The 17373-nt window shown below is 42.8% G+C and overlaps 1 protein-coding gene across 4 annotated transcripts; it reads left to right on the plus strand.

The window, feature by feature from the left end:
- Window positions 1-2684: 2684 nt before the first annotated feature.
- SLA2 (Src like adaptor 2) lies at window positions 2685-13782 on the plus strand. Of its 4 annotated transcripts, none has more exons than XM_042461559.1 (7): window positions 2685-4042; window positions 5949-6045; window positions 6462-6548; window positions 6774-6877; window positions 8964-9116; window positions 12011-12143; window positions 13142-13782. In XM_042461559.1, exons 1-7 carry the CDS (start codon window positions 3946-3948, stop codon window positions 13284-13286), a joined length of 816 nt encoding a protein of 271 aa, XP_042317493.1. In that variant the 5' UTR covers window positions 2685-3945; the 3' UTR covers window positions 13287-13782. The 4 variants fall into 4 exon arrangements, with proteins under 4 accessions (XP_042317493.1, XP_042317495.1, XP_042317496.1 ...); XM_042461561.1 differs by having other exon boundaries at window positions 8967-9116; XM_042461562.1 differs by lacking the exon at window positions 6462-6548.
- Window positions 13783-17373: the final 3591 nt, after the last annotated feature.

Consider the following 17373-nt stretch of genomic DNA (forward strand, 5'->3'; position numbering starts at 1 on the left):
GGTAAGCTTGTGTAGAGTTGCTGTCTGAGTCTGCTTCATAATTTGAATGGATAGATGAAAATTGGGGAAATATTTATTTGTTCTTCGTAAAGTAGCTTGACACTGATGTGTTTACCATTGTATTAGGAATTTTGTAAATGTCTATATAATTGTATATGTGTGTTCCTTTTAAAAAATATTTTTGGTTCAAAACTGGTATTTACATTTGCCCTGTCCCCACTAATGCTGCTAAAACTACATCTCCCCTTCCTCCAAAAAAAAGTCACCAAACCTTTAACAAGTCACACTTTCTGGAAGGAGGTTGAGATTTACAAAAATTGCTAACTTGATTTAGTCTTCAAGAGCTAATTAGAAACATGCTCTTTGCATTTGTGGTAATAATTTAATGATTGTCAGCTGAGAATTATCATAGATGAAACTTGAGGCACTGAATGGTCAATGGCCAGTTTTGTAGCCTTCCCCCCAAACAGAAGAGCTTCCTGCCAAAAACAAACAAACAAACTTTGTTCTGCTTGCATCCTGCAGGCCATAAGCTATACACACACACACACAACACACACACGAGCGTGGCTAAGGGAATGCTTTGATGTACTTTGTATTGTAAAAATGTGCTCTCTTTCAAGTCTAATTTTTAAAATATTTTTCTTGGTTTGACAGTAAACTTAGAACACAGACCAATCCAATGTTCTAGTAGAAATGGGGATTTGTGCCCTGGGAGCTAGGAGATTTTTAGACCATTCAAGAGGTTTTTGTTTGTTTGTTTTTTGGCTTTTACCTGAATATGGAAGGGGGTGTAACCTGATAGTAAGGATGTGCAGCTAACCTGGTACATGGAGTCATGACAGAATACTTATTTCTCAGTGTGCTCAAGGGCCAAGATCCTTGGAAAATCATGTTCCACTCGTTTCATGAAGGATATGAGACTGGGAATCTGCTTGAGGGGAAATTCATACCAATTAAATAAGACTATTATCAAGTATTGTTGTTAATGCGCCTCTGTGTCTGCGTGCATTTTTATAATGACCAAGGTGCACATTAATTTTCAAAGTGTAAAACAACCATGCTTTATGTCCTAGACAAAAGAACCGGTGTCTCTTAAAAACAACACAGATGGGCAGCATTGGCAGTATCCCATTATTTCTTGAAGAATGAAAATAAGTAAAATGATTATGTCTCTTTCTGTAACATGTTTTTGAGGGCCATGATGGGGGAGATGGTGTGTGGTGTGGTGTGTGTGCCTTGGAGGTCTTTAAGCAGAGGCTGGATGGCCATCTGTGGAGGATCCTGTGATTTAGATTTCCTGCCTAGCAAGGGGTTGGACTGGATGGCCTTTGTGGTCTCTTTCAACTGTGATTCTATGAGCCAGGGCAGTTAAAGTGGAGCCCTGGTAGGGCGGTGGTTAAATGCCTGTACTGCAGCCACCCATTCAAAACCATAAGGTTGCAAGTTCAATACCAGCAGAAGGGCTCAAGCTCGACTCACGCTTGCATCCTTCCGAGGTCACTAAAATGAGTACCCAGATTGTAGGCGGCAATTAGCTTACAGTTGTAAACCGCTTAGACACTGTTAGTTCAGTATGAAGCAGTGTATAAATGAAGCTGTTTGTTTGTCTCAAACTGGATTATTTCTGCCATGTGTTTTGGACTTACGTCTTAGAATTTTAAGCTCTGAATTGTACTACATATAGAACCTATCACACTTGTTTTAAAAAGGAAAGGTGAAAGAACTGCCTAATAGTCTAAATACATGAAGTTTAACATGTTGATTTAACAGTTGTCACAAAGCTGATGGTTACCAATTTTTTTTAGATATTCCACTAGTCAGGTGCCTAAAAGTGCTTTTAGTGCTTCTCCTGCTGCTGTTACAATTCATTTAGACTAGTAGAGAGCAGTGTGAACATGGCTGAGTTAGAGAGAGCCCTGATGTGCCTTACCTAAGGAGCAGTGTGGTGGAAGCCGCAAAGATACAGAGTGGAGAAGAAAAAACATGAAGTTGCTCAGCTTACTGACAGCCTTATAAATTTTAATAAGTGTTTCAATTATAAAGCCAGACTCTGTCAAGGAAACCATGCCCCTGAGCAGAACTCTTAATAACAGGGTATCTTTGAGGTCTCCCCTTGATAGTGTTCCCATAAATCAAAGCGAACCTGATGGCCCGTACATAACAAAACCTATGCACAACTTTGTTATCAGAACTTACTTTCTGCCCTATAGCCCTGGAGAACAGGCTCTGAATCTGCACTTGACCAAGGAAGCCCATTGGGTAACCTTAGGAAAGTCACATTCTCCCCACCTCAAAGGATGGCAAAAAGCAAAACTCTTTTGAACAAATCTTGCCAAGAAACCCCCATGATAGGTTTGCATTGGAATCAACGTAAGTCAGAAACAACCTGAAGGCACACAACAACAACATTCTGTTAAAGTGGATACAGATTTTTGAGCAAGAGCATCTTTTTGAGAAATATGACCCTTTAATTTGTTCAGTTAATATGTTCCAATCATGGAGGATATGTTTAATGGAAATCTGAGCCTCTAAAGTAATCTATTAGTCAATGCACATTATAATAGGGTTAGAAATAGAAGCTATCTTAGGTATCTTCTTTCTAAACTGTGTTGCTCTAATTGGTTTCCCAAGTGCAGAACCTTGCAGAGACATGCTAGATATCTGGGAAAATTACTCAGACGAACAGAGTAAGGCAAGGAAGACTTCAGGTTTTCAAAATCAACTTTGGGTCCCTGGAACTCAAAGGCCCACCAACCACAACCAAGTACATAAGATCAATACTTAGAACTAAATAATTTGGAACCAATTAATTCATTAGAAATACCAGAATTGAACAGAGCTCACTAATCCTCCTATACATAGATCCAGTTACTCCAAATATTATTCGCCTTAGCAATATCATTTTGGAATGGGAGGACAGTCACCTCGTTGGGAATCAAAAATCAGCTAATCCAGTCAATTAAAAATACCTTTTTCCACACCCTTGATGTTAGAGCCAGACAGTAAGCTTTCTGCATGCTTGAAACTGGTTATATTTTGTTCTATAAACAGTGCACGGTCTACATTTATTCAACCATACTCTAGAGCACATATCCCTCAGCAGTGTTTATCATTCCTTGCTGAACTACTTGGTCACTGTATTTTTTCACTCCAGCTCCCAGGATTTGTTACTTTCTGCTTTAGTTGTTGCCTGCTGCTAATTTATTTTCATGGACCCCTATCAAACAAACAAGCCAACAAATTCTTACCAGAACCTTTGAAATGGCAGTGGTTCAATTTCCAAATATTGCGCGGGGGGGGGGGGGCAGGGTAATGGTGGGGAAATTCCTGAATAGATGGCCAAACAGAGACCTACGGGGCTGGAATCGAGGATAACCTTTAGCTTGAGAATGTTAAAATCCATGGAGGATACAGTTCTAAATGCCTAGTAGTCATGTCTATACATTATAAATTAATTACCCCCAGTATAAGAGGCAGTGTGTATCAATATACCAGTTGATGGGCATGAGGGTGCTTTCAGAGATTGGAAATATTCCCTCTCTTACCCCCTTTCCCCTCTTTTTTGGACTACATCTCTCAGAATCCTGCAACTAGCGTGACCAGACTTTGGGGGTTATAATCCAAAAGGTAGTTTTTTCAAGTTCTGGGTGAGTTGTGAAAATGTTCTGTTCGTGGACTTTCCTGAGGCATCTAGTTGGCCAATAGACTAAATACTGACGTTAAGTTATGCTAATGTTCAGTAGAGCTTACTTTGTTCTTAAAGATCTCCATCTTGGGAAGGAAATAGCTTGGAAAAGAGGGTGGAAGCTCTTTGTGAGTGAGTAGCATGTTTGAAGTTCATGCTAATTGTCTCCGTTCTGTTTTGTTGTTGAAAGTTTTCTCTTTTAGTGCTGAACCTGAAAATCACTACTACTTAAACTCACCAGTTAGCAGTGGACTGTAATGGGAATCTTTCCCAGTCGAAGGAAGGAGATTACAGCTGAGCCAAGTCCACAGAACAGCCAATGTCTCAACCCCAGCCTTGTTGTTACACCACCAGGTGGGGCTTATTTGATGTTTCCAACCAGTTATAGTCCTGAAGCTTGGGAGATGGGTTAGCTGCTATCTTGTGCCCAACTCCTACAAACAGCAAATGAGGTTGCAAACTTAGAACTTGATTTCAGCTTGCATTTCAAAGCACTGATAGTTAAGACTATCAGAAAAGAGAAAATATTTTCCATTGCCCCTCCCCGCTATAAGTCTTCTGTGAGAAAGTTCATCCACAACACAAGTAAAGTTCCAGATACATGGTGATGTCAAAGTCAAAGCCTTGAAATGACAAGCTCCAGGGCAACACTTTCTTGATGCCGTCCTGGACCATATAGAGCCAGCAGAGCACTGCATGATTGACATGGAGACTGAAGTGACTTTTCTATAGATGACGTTTAAACTTGTCAAATACATACACAATGATGTAGTTTTTCTTTGAAATGAATTCTCTTACAGAAGATGTTTTAGGGGGGGGGGGGGAATGGAGTATAAGATGACATCTGGAGCCTCTTGTATCGGGGCTTCTGCAATCCCTTTGTCAGAAGCAGGCACCACTATCTCTTCAGACTGAGGGATTGAGAGTCCTTGCCATTTCTCAGCTAATCTGAATGCTGTCTGGAGTCCAACATGTGATGGTGGTGAAAACCAGACAGGCAGAGTTAACTCCACTGAAGCATTCTTAGGTTTTGAAATGTTGGGATTATTATGAGATAATGAGCAGGCTCTAGAACTAATATTAGGAATTTTAGTAATCTTTTCAGATCAGTTAGCATCTCATCCCTAGAACTATATCCATTCACTGCTGATATATCGAGGGCTCAAGTTGTTGTGTGTATGTGTGTGTGAGAGAGAACACATTTTCCTCTTATTTTTATTTCACCTTTCAATTGCAAAGCAAATACCAATTATAATTGACATTATTTAAATTAAAATCATAGCTGAATCTGATCATTACAACATTATAAAGAAGAAACAGTTTGCAGAAGGTAAGGGACACAAAATAAATAGATCTGTTTTAAAATATGTAGATTTGTCAGGCTGTCTGCCAAAACAGAAAAATGCCTTAATTGGGCACTGAGGCAACAGGGTGAGCAGAGATGGAGAGAAACCAATGCAAGGATAATTTTATGTCTAGTTTATCCTTCTTTTTCTGCTTCCCAACTAGCTGGTCTTGAGTCATTGAAAGAATATGAAATAATGTCTTCCCTACAGATCTCTAGAGTTCAACAGGTTTGTATGAAGGGGATAGTTCTTTAGCATCCTGAGGCTAAGCCATTTGGGGCTTTAAAAGTAATAACCAATATTGTGCTATATCTGGAAACAAAATGAAAGCCTGTGGAGCTGTTGTCATAAAGTTGTGTCATGCTCCTAGGAGCTATCTGGCTGAGATCCTGCACTGGTAGAAGGGGATAAAATTCTGCTCAACAGGAACTACATCTTGTTTTTTTATCACCTCCTGTAGGACTAATCTTCCACTTGCAAGGTCCCCACCCACTAGCTGGCTGGTAGTTAGTGAAGAATAGGGAGCAGTTGGTTAGCACCTTATAGCTGGCCATACAATGACCCCATCCTCAATGGTTCTGAGACACCCTTGGGAGGTCCCAGAAGATGACATTGTTGGCTACATCTTCTCTAGCCCCTGCTCTTTCCTGGTCACTATATATCTATGAAGCAGAATGGAGGGGAGCTGTCAGAGAAAGGTGAGGTTTGAGGGGCTGGAAGTAGTGAATTCCTCCCTCTGCAGCAACCCAAAAAGACCTAAAGGGATGTTAGCCACCTAGCAAACTTTTGCCAAGATCCTAGTTGCTGCATTCTGGACTAGATGAAGCTTCCAGTTCCTTTTCAAGAGCAGCAAGAAAATGACAAGACACAAGGAGACATGAAGACCCATGTATACACTTTTTATTTACTTGTAGGTGCAAATATCTCTATAGCAATTGCAGTGTGCAATTTCCCTTCTGGACATGCAGAGCCAATACTGAGGATGGGAGAGCAGCTGAAGTTGCTATCTGAGTGAGTACTTGCAGGGCTGCATCAAGACATTTTGCTGACTGAGGAAAAACCCATTCAACAAACAAAATAGTGCCTGTGTTCTTTGATGCATTTGAGGGCAACAAGGGTGCAGGCCAAGAAGCCTGGGAACACACTGTTATGTACTTCTACCAGAAGGGGAATGCCAGCATCCTGCTGCCATGGCAGCCGCTATACCACCCAGAATTTGTGCCTAGAGGGAGTTGTTTAATTCTTCTCAACAGTAGAGCTATCCTTGGTTAACAGAGAAGATGGAGAACTAGAACTCTTGCTAGGCCCCCTTCATAACCATCTTGAAGGAAGCTCCCATGTAAATGTTTTGGACTATCTGAGGTCTGCCCTCAAAATGTTCTGATGCTTGAAACCATGTCTTCATATTATTCCTTTTTTTATTGCAGAGAGGGTGAATGGTGGAAAGTGGAATCAATTGTGACTGGCAAGGACTGCTATATTCCCAGTAACCATGTAGCTAAAATTTCTCACAGGTAGGAGCTGTTGTTTTATAGAATATAAACATAGGTGAGTTCGGAGTGTTGTAGGCAGCCACCAGATGCCAGCATGTCTGCACCCAAAAGCTGGTGTAAATCAATGAGAGAAAGAATACTTTCCCCTCCCCCCAACACTTTTCAGGAACCGGTCTTTCATCCCTCCCATGACTTGCATAGATAGGTTTTAAGGGCATTAAGAGTGCAGCCCTCTTACCTTTTCAGGTGGCTTTATGAGGGCATCAGTCGTGCAAAAGCTGAAGAGTTGCTGCTGCTGCCTTACAACTGTGAAGGCTCTTTCCTGGTAAGAGACAGCCAAGTGAGGAAAGGTAAGCAAACTCTTTGAATTATAGGGAAGGAAGTGGATTAACCCTAGAAGTGTGATCAGATGTTTTATTTAGCTTAAACTTGGGAAAGACTTTGCTCAGGCCAGTAGGCTGTAATGCAGAAAGGTGCTGGTATAAATTGGTGGAAAGGCCTATATTGCATCTAGTTTTTTGGAGGTGGAAACAGGCTGTACAGTAGGGGTGGAAAACGTATGATCATCTAAAGATTTTTGGCTCCAAGCCTATCCAGTGGTTTAATTGCTTTCTAAGACCTGGTAAGATGGGCCTTTTGTGATGCCCTCATCACGTGCTAGGGTTGCCCACATGCCCTGCAACCCTCGCATGTGACGAGGGCGTAACAATGGTGGCACCCTGTATACATGGGCACCACCATTGTTATGTAAGTGCCACGCGGTGTCTGCATGTCACCACATGGCACTTACGTACCGAGTGTGCCAGTGGCGCACATGCTACACTGCTGCCACAGGGTAAAAAGATTAAGAACCCACTTTTCGTAGATTCTTTTTCTTCTGCAGGGAAGCTGTGCAGTTTGGCAGCTGCAGTTTCCCTGCGGAGGATAAACAGGCATCGGCAGGCCTCTCTTTTTGGGAGGTCTGTACCGTGCCTAAGTTTTGTATGCTGTAAATGTTTATGTTCGTTTCATTGGCTGTAAGCCATCTTGAGTCCCTAACTGGGAAAGCAGCAGAAAATAACACCTGGCATTCTGGATTGCATTTATGGATTCATACCCTAGATTACAGATCGTAACCACCCCATATTCACTAACACTGTGTAGTGGCACTATTGTCACAATCATAAATGCCCTTTCAAACTTACTTTACTAGGCAGCAGTCATATCGAGAGATGGAGGTCTGTTCAGCTGCCAATAAGAACACAGGAGGAGCATATTTCCTTTCCCTTCCTGCAGCAAGTGAGGCTGCAACAAGGAATTGCTACAGGGGCTCTACTTCTGAATGTTGCAATTTCACTTGGTAGTATGAAGAAGTGGTAGAAACACCATCCTCTTGTAGCCTGATTGCCAGGTGCTGCTGCCTGCCTGGTAAAGTTGGCTTGGGAATTTGGGCCTAAAGACATTACTAAGTTACACTTTTGTAACTACTGTAGAGTGGGTCCTCGGTATCCATGGAGGATCTATTCCATCCCCCCCCCCCCCCCCCGAACCCAAAAACCTTGGGGCCCCAGTCCCCCTGTCTCTAGTGGTGACATGTGCATGCAGGCAGATTGCCATTAGGGACAAATGGGACTTCACTGTTGTTCCCAATGGTGATGTGGCCACGCGCACATGCTGCCACTGAGGCAGTCTCTAATGGCAGTGTGGCCATGTGCATGCACTGCCACTGGGGACAATGGGGGCTTGCCATCCACAGATGGCAAGATACAGTTGGATACTGAGGTCCTACTGTAGAATATGAGAAGATCATGATGATCGTCAAAATACTGTAGAAACTGTAGAAGGCAAATGCTTTTCCAACTCTCCTCTACAATTAGACCAAGATGTTTTAAGGAGAGAAAACATAGTGCAACATTTCTCTAAAAATACATCTGCCTCATCAACCCAATTTACTCTGTTGCCTACCCTTTGGATTGCAGGACTAAACTGTTCTCGTTCCTCTATGTACTGTACTGCCATAGTTTTTCCTCTTGTGGTGGGGATTCTTTCTTGCCAAACGTGCTAAGAAAAGGGGGAATGGGATTAATTTCATTTTGTTGTCACCTTCTATGCTCTATAAAAGCTAACTGCGACCAAAATTGGATTAAGATGCTGTAATGCCAACATGGTATCAAGGTTTGAGTGCTGGATTATGACTCGAGATCAGGGATTGATTCCCCGCTTGGCCCTGGAAACTCACTGGGTGGCCTTGTGTGAATCACTCGCTCTCAGGCCCAGAAAACCCTGTGATGTGTTCACCTTAGGGTTGCTGTAAACCAGAAATGACTTGAAGGCACACGTTTAGTTTAGCTTTGAAGTATTTATCCTCCTGCATGTAAAAAATAAATGAAATCAAGGTAAGATGTTATGCTTATTTCTTGGCTGAACATGCTGCTGAACTTTGCTCTCTGTTGCAAGCAGGTTGCTACTCCTTGTCAATCAGACACACAAGTCATGCTTCCTGGGACTGTGTGAAACACTATCGCATTAACTGCCTAGAGAACAGCTGGCTTTACATTTCACCCCGCCTCACCTTCTCAAGTCTGCAGGAACTGGTAGACTATTATTCTGGTAATTTATTTTCTCTCGTTCTGGATTAATGAAAGGATATGACCAAATCAGTTTTGTCATTGGCGGGATACAGATGGGCAAAAAGGGGTGTGTTCATGACGTCATGAAGGTATAGCCTTCAGACGGCCCTTACCTGAATGCCGCCATGAACACGCCGCCTGCACGCCCCAAGTGGGAAGAAGCGGCATTAAAAAGGTGCTGCTTTTCCCCGCTTCTTTTCTATATAGTGCGCAGCTGCGCATCTCCGTCTGTAAGCTGCTGCACCGGTACGCCAGAATTGCTACGCCGCTAATTTAAGTTGGCCATTTAAAAGCTCCGTGTCTGCTGCGTCGCATAATGAGTCGGGATCCTGGAACATGCGCAGTTTGCAATCAGGCTTTAATTGCAGCGTCAGCTGCCATGCAGATGTGGAAGCTGCAGCACAGCTGCAGCGCATTTTAAGACTCGTAACCCTAACCCTAACCCTAACCCTAGAGCTGCATGTACGCATGCGCTGCTAGAATCGTGGAAAGTTTGGAATTTAAAGTGCACCCCTACACACATTCCTGCGCCATTTTCACCTAACAATAAAAAAACGCTAAAACTTTAAATATTTACATATGTACAAGGGAGGTGATGGGGGATGGCAGGGGGACAGCGGTGGCAGCGGCGACAGCTGTGGCTGTGCATTGCAGATTCAGCAAGAGCGCGGGGACCAAAGGAGAGCAGGCATCCATGATGCTGGTGACACTGGCAACGTGCAAGAGGACAAGGATGCCAACACCAGCTGATCACCAGCTGGCAGGAGACCACCATTGTTCTTGGCCAGGGCGGGGGAAAAAGTTTAAAGGGGCTTGGGTGATTTAAATGTGCACATAGGCTTTCTGCCGCCTGTGCTGAGCGCCGCAGCTGCGCATCCGCCAGCCGGCAAAAGAAAAAAAAAGCCCCGTTTTTGGCCGCCTGTGAGGAAGCTGCCTCTCTCTTTGCGGCGTCCTCCGAGGCGGCAGTATGGAAACTGCGGGTCAGAAACGGCCCCAGGTGAGGCGTCTTCACTGCCCCCCATGTGGAAGCCCCATACACCTGAGCCACGCCCCTGGGGCGGGTGGTCTGGAGGCTCCGTATTCAGCAGAATACACCTCCAAGACGTCTTCCCCTGTCCGTCTGTATCCCGCCATAACTTATGGCTCGCTCCATAAGTAAAATATAGACAGGCTGAACGTCCCTAATCTAAAATGCCCCCCAAATTCCAAACTTTTTGAGTGCTCCTATGATGGCACAAGTTCAATTATTCCATGCCCACAAATTGTTAAAAAATACTGTATAGAATTACTTTCATATGGTGTATATGAAAAATAAATGAATTTCATGTTTAGACCTGGTTCCCATTCCAAGGTATTTCATTATATATATTCAATTATTCCAAAATCAGGGGTGGGAGTGAGGAATCAATCCAAAACATTTCTGGTTGCAAGCATTTCAGATAAGGGCTACCTAGCCTGTGCTGTCTTGTGTGAAAGTGTGAGTAACCACAAAGACAGGAATAATTAAATGTGAAAGGGTACAATTCCCATTACCCCCAATGAGCATGGTCCTTGGCTGGGAATGGTAGGAACTATAGTACAATGGGCCCTTCATTGGGGAAGGCTGACCTAAAGTCCAGTGATTTAGTAGACAGGTATCGCCTGGCAGTTTTGAAGGAGGATTGTGCTTATCATTTTGCAGTAGAAAATGATGGAATAGAAAATGAAGGAAACAAGAGAACTTGTTTGTTGCAGGGATTTCACCCAAGGTGAAAAATGGTTGTGTCAAACCAGCAATGTTTCTCCTCAGATTAGTATCTTTTGATTCTGCTACAATAATGAACAATTGTTCATCCAGTGAGTATGAGCCCTGGTGGCGCAGTGGTTAAATGCCTGTACTGCAGCCATTCACTCGAAACCACAAGGTTGCGAGTTCAAGACCAGCAAAAGGGCCCAAGCTCAACTCAGGCTTGCATCCTTCTGAGGAGGGAGCTAAAATGAGTACCCAGACTGTTGGGGGCAAATTAGCTTACTTGCTAATTAGCTTACTTGCTGTTCACCGCTATGATCTTTGGAATAGCGGTATATAAATAAAACTAATTATTAATTATTATTAAAATCAAAGATGTGTGTTCAAATAGATTGATCAAGAACCTGCATCAGGAGATGTAGTAACATCTCTGTATCTATGTCCCCAGATTCCCTTCCCCTCCCAAAATCTGCTCATCTTGTCCCTCTCCAGCAGCACAGAAATGGCTGTGTGGAGGGTGAGGGAGGGCTGCATGGTTTTAATAGAACTTGGTATGCATATGCGTCTTTTGTTAGTTGCTTGTTCGGAAAAAGGCAGGGATATAAAAGAAATAAATATTCTGATCTGTGTAATGCCATGAGTAAAACTTAAGGCCATTGTAATTAAATAACAGGATGCCAGCTACTATCACTTTCACAAAAGCTTTCAGTGGCACACAGAGTGCTGAGAAATGTAAGCAGTTGAGGGGAGAGGAATTTCTCAGGCATATAACTGTAAACCATGCTAGGCAACAAACAGAAAAAGGACCCTCCTTGCTATTGTAGAAAAGGAAATGAGAAAGCTGGTTCTCTTGACCACCATGACTGACAACTGGCTACTCAACCAGTTTAATATTTTTGGTCTTTATACTGCTTGTGGGGCTTAAAACTACACTTGGCACACAATTTCTGGTGTACAAGCTGTTACTGAAATGATTATTTTATAATGAGTGAAGTTTGGCAACTGGAATCTACAGAGAGGTGATCCCACCAAGACATTTAAGACACCCTTATGCTAGACTAGCTTTGTTTTTAATTGTCATAGAATTTGAAAAAATCTGAAAAAATCTAATGTAGCTTGACTCTCTGCCTCCTCCTGTTCTGTAGAAACTAGGGATGGCTTATGTTGTTGCTTGAAGGAGCCATGCTTCATTCAAGGATCTACGTCACACTTACTCCATAACCTTTCCAAACCAGTAGTAGTGAGCAAGCCAGCTCTCAACTGGCAGGAGATCAACAGGTATATTTTTTTCTCTTGCATTCTACCTTTTCTCATCATAGAACTTGAGTAGTATAAGTGACATAGCTCAAAGTTTTGTAGTGACCCGTTAAAGCATTCAATAAATGAAATACATAAATCACTGTTACATATACTGTTGGCTGTGCAAATATGCACCTAGGCAATATTGTCTCAAAAATTGAGCATGATCAGGATATTACTGTCTACAATTCTGGAGTAAATCTGGTGTCATACTGAACAAGTGCCAAATCAGTTAGAATTTGCAATAAATCCAGTGTATAAAATGTTCCTGGAGAGTAATTTTATATGGTTCACTGAAATGTACATGCTATGGACCTAGATCATGTCCTGTCTCCCAGTGTACTTTGTACCATGTTGTGTCCCACTCTAAAGAACCTGAAAAAGACGAGGACTCAACAGGAACACGGTGGCTTAGTGTTTAAGATGCCAATCCTGATGATCATAAGGTCAGAAGGTTGGCAGTTTGAGGCCCAAGTGCCACGTGACAGAATGAGATATTGTCACTAGTCCCAGCTTCTGCCAACCTAGCAGTTCAAAGCATGCAAATGCAAGTAGATGAATAGATACCACTTTGGTGGGAAGGTAAACAGACTTCAGGGGTCATGCTGGCCACATGACCACCTGAGTTGTCTTCAGACAATGCTGGTTTTTCAGCTTAGTAACAGAGATGAGCACCACTCCCTCTACAGTAGGTTACGACTAACATTCATGTCAAGGGAAAACCTTTACCTTTTACTCAATTGTTCCAATCCTGGATCAATGCCTAAAACCAGTCCAGGATGAGTACTTCTGTAAGGTAAACATTAAGTACTGTCTGTCAAATAATGATGGGAGACCCACACTCTCCTAGTTATTATTAAAATGGAGATGTCCAGTCTGGGAACTATGAATCCGTTAGAATGTTCTAAATATTCTAGAAGAGGATGCTCTTTTTTCTGCTTTCCAGTATGTTTTATACAGATATACTTTCTGTTTAGCTCCGATTTCTTGGCAGAAGGCCCAGTACCAGAAGACTCTCCTATCAGTCTGGGCCTGCGTGAAGCTGTAACATCTTATCTATTAATAACTGAAGACCGGCCTTTAGGTGACACACTTGACATGAAGAGATCCAGAAACACATAAAAGGATTATTGGTATTCACTTCTAGAAGAACATGAAGCTTGAACAGAATACAAGACTTTTTATATGCGCCTCATACCCTTGAATGCAGTATGAACTTACTCCAGGAAGCAGTGACCATTCAGTCCAATATGTCATCGCTGTACATCCCCCTCCCCTTTTTTGCCACTATAGGCTCTGCGGATTCCATTCAGACAGACTATATGTGTATTTATATCCATCTATTAATGTCCGCTACTCCTACAGAATTCTGTATTATGTAACTGTGAACAAGACTTGAGAAATTTACAATGAATTTGCTTCATTTAAATTTCTGCAGAGCACCAATGGCGCACTTCTTGAATCAAGAGCTAATAAAGGCAAACCACTTCAGAGAGCAAGATTTGGATATTTGGGCAATGAAATCTTCCTTCTTGTTTCTTGAATCTACTGATGCAACCTTCTACCACTAATGCTCTTGTATTTTTCTGTCTTCTAAAGATGAGGGATGAATGTTTTTTCAGTAACTCAAAAAGTACCACAGATGTATTTTGATTACTTCTCTACTGCTCTGTTGGATTCTCTGGTTGCCGTGGAGGAAGCCTTTCCTCTCCAACTACTACTCAAAACCAAGTAAGCTGGTAATGGGGACCTACTGTTCTATAAGCTTGCTCCTTGGCTTGCATGGATTCTGTTATCCCTGTGGAGTTAAATCAGAGGCTCTCACTGTGATTTTGAAAAAAATACAAACACAAGTCAAACAAGTACATCCAACAGTGCCTAAAGAGAGAGAAATTACTTGCCCATTTTCAACACCTGCCTGCAACCTTTCACTAAATCTGATGCCAGTAAACAGGGGAAGAAGTTCGAAAAAACATTGACCAGTGTATAGTCTTAACATATGTGTAAGTACCCTATTTTTGGTGCTAACCAATGAATTCCAGCTTGATTCCCCCCACATCCCCACTTACCAGGCAGGAACTACTGCAATTGAGGTCTGTTGCTTGGGAAGCAGCTGTTTGCTGTTTTCACCTCCTCCCATGAGCAATCCCCATTGTGAAAGGCCAAAACAGGATCCCTGGTGCAATTCCCCCTCATGATGGAGATTCCTCACATGAGGGATTGCAGCAGCTGCAGTTTGGTAAGTATAGGAACTTTCATGGTTTCTATATATCCCCTAAATTACATTGTAAATCTTGGCCTTCTGAAAAAGTGACTGGATGTCATGAGTAAAAGTATTAGGAAAAGGAAAACTCCTTACTATTCTCACAGTAGATGAAAAGGAGCTGAGGCAACTGAGCAGGAATACAGAGGGATAGAGTTGAGGGTGGGCGGAACTACTGCCAAAGTTCTTGCCTAGCAATTCTAGAAGGTTCTGATCATGCTTCATGTAGGAAAAGAAATACCCAACTATGTGATTTACAGAGACCATGAAGAAGAAACCCATAACTGCCAAATAGGATTCTAGTCTTTATTTTTAAATTAAAGTCCCTAACCGTCACATGCAGTGACTCCTACACATACATGCCTGGTAGCTCAATCAAGGCGCAAGTCCTTTCATGTCAACAACTACATCTGTTTCCTTTGGAAAACAAATGGGAGAGGAAGAGAAAGGAAAAAGAATTGCTCCATTTAACACTGGTAGTCTGTTCAGAATAAGATTCTATTTCTGAAAAATATTGGTCAAGATCCTGCATTGTTAGATGTAAGCACATTGATGGGACTTCTGTTACATCCTGCAAAAACTTACCTTTTCAGTCTGGAAGCGCCCCAGTTGAAGGATTTCTGAGACACTGAGGATCAGGGCATTGGGAAATGATGTCTGCAGTACTTTCTTGGTTGCAGGGTGCATTGAGAATAGGCAGCTGGAAAGACCCCTTGTTCTGTCACAAGTGCTGGTCTCAATGTGCCCTGCAAAAAAAGTGCTACAAATGTCATTTCCCAGTGCGCCAACCTGCAGTGCCTAAAAATGTTTTAACTGGGCCTCTGCTACGATGAAAAGATAGATTTTGGGATCATGTTCTGTTGTTGCCATTTTCCTCTTTCACTATTTAGTGAGGTAACTACAGAAGCGACTGTTACACACACACACCAAAAAAAAAAAGGGGGGGAAGAGCCATCTCACCTTCCCAGTGATACTATGACAAATCTCTGAACAATTATACACATACACATATAATGCCAGCGGATTAAAACATACAAACAACACCCACTAGGATGGGAAGGATTCCCTCCCCACAACAGCAGAAACAGAACCTTCATAGTTAAGTAGTAATATTCCATTTTCCTGCAGTGTGAGGAGGTAATCCTTCATGCTGGGACTACACAAGCAGTTACCATATCACCTGGATGGGCAACAACCTACTACTTAGACACAACCTGTTGCAGAACACGTTTACCAAAGGAGGTGCATGCTGAAGCACATTTGTCAATCCTGTAGTCTCTGACAAAAGAAAACAAGTATGTTGAGAGATCTTGCAGCACCATTGAGTCAGTCTCAAAGGTGCTACAAGATTTCTCAACATACTCATAGAATCATAGAATCGTAGAGTTGGAAGAGACCACAAGGGCCATCCAGTCCAACCCCCTGCCATACAGGAAAACTCAATCAAAGCATCCCCAACAGATTGCCATCCAGCCTCTGTTTGAAGACCTTTAAGGAAGGAGACTCCACTATACTCCAAGGGAGTTTGTTCCACTATCGAACAGCCCTTACTGTCAGGAAGTTCCTCCTAATGTTGAGCTGGAATCTCTTTTCCTGGAGCTTGCATCCATTGTTCTGTGTTCTAGTCTCGGGAGCAGCAGAAAACAAGCTTGCTCCCTCATCAATATGACACCCCTTCAAGTATTTAAACAGAGCTATCATATCACCTCTTAACCTTCTCTTCTACAGGCTAAACATCCACAACTCCCTAAGTCGTTCCTCATAGGGCATGGTTTCCAGACCTTTCACCATTTTAGTTGCCCTCCTTTGGACACGCTCCAGTTTCTCAATGTCCTTTTTGAATTGTGGTGCCCAGAACTGGACACAGTATTCCAGGTGGGGCCTAACCAAAGCAGAACAGAATGGCACTATTACTTCCCTTGATCTAGACATTATACTTCTATTGATGCAGCCTAAAATCGCATTGGCCTTGTTAGCTGCCACATCGCACTGTTGACTCATATTCAACTTATGGTCTACTTGGACTCCTAGATCCCTTTCATGTGTAGTTTCATTCAGCCAGGTGTCCCCCATCCTATATCTGTGCATTTCATTTTTCCGCCCTAAGTGCAGTACCTTACATTTCTCTGTGTTGAATTTCATTTTGTTAGCTTTGGCCCAGTTTTCTAGTCTGTTCAGGTCATTTTGAATCTTGATCCTGTCCTTTGGGGTATTAGCTACCCCTCCTAATTTGGTGTCATCTGCAAGTTTGATAAGTATGCCCCCAATTTTGTCCATTCTACAGACTAACGTGGTTATATCTTTGGGGGGGAAAAAGTAGTTGAAGTGGCTACCTTGGAAATCCCAACGAGAGATGATATCATAGTTTATGCCACAGAAGGGGCAGTACTACAAGTGGAGTGTACCTGAATCTCTTCTGGAACTGGCTCGGAACTGTACACACAACCAATGAGACAAGGTGAGACAAAGGTGCATTACACACCGCCATAAGGGACGTCCTTAGGACGTCCCATTTTGAAAAAGGGGCATCTCTTCCAGACGCCCCTTACCCTATCACGGACAGAGTCCGTAACAAATGGCGGTGACCGTTCCACACAGCCGTCGCCATTTTGACGTAGCGGATGTTCTGCGTCCGCACATCACGGCCCGGAAGTGACACCGCGAGTGCGCGCTTTGGCACTTGCGGCGTCTCTTCCGGGTTGCTGGAAGGAGCACAATTTTCGCGCTCCTTTGCAGCGCGGAGGAGTCACGCGGTTTGGCTGCTGCGACTCCTCCGCGCTGCAACCGGCAGCAGCCAGAGACCGCCCCTTTTGGGCAGTCTGTAACGGGCCAAAGAGATTTTACTAAACCTTAGTAAAATCTTGAAAATAGACACATATTCTCATGAAATACAAACAGCTCTTCACAGACAGACAGAGTCCTCCACTCAGAGGTTCTGTGAGATGA

Source organism: Sceloporus undulatus, chromosome 4 (genome assembly GCF_019175285.1).
Source record: "Sceloporus undulatus isolate JIND9_A2432 ecotype Alabama chromosome 4, SceUnd_v1.1, whole genome shotgun sequence".
Classification (NCBI taxonomy): domain Eukaryota; kingdom Metazoa; phylum Chordata; class Lepidosauria; order Squamata; family Phrynosomatidae; genus Sceloporus; species Sceloporus undulatus.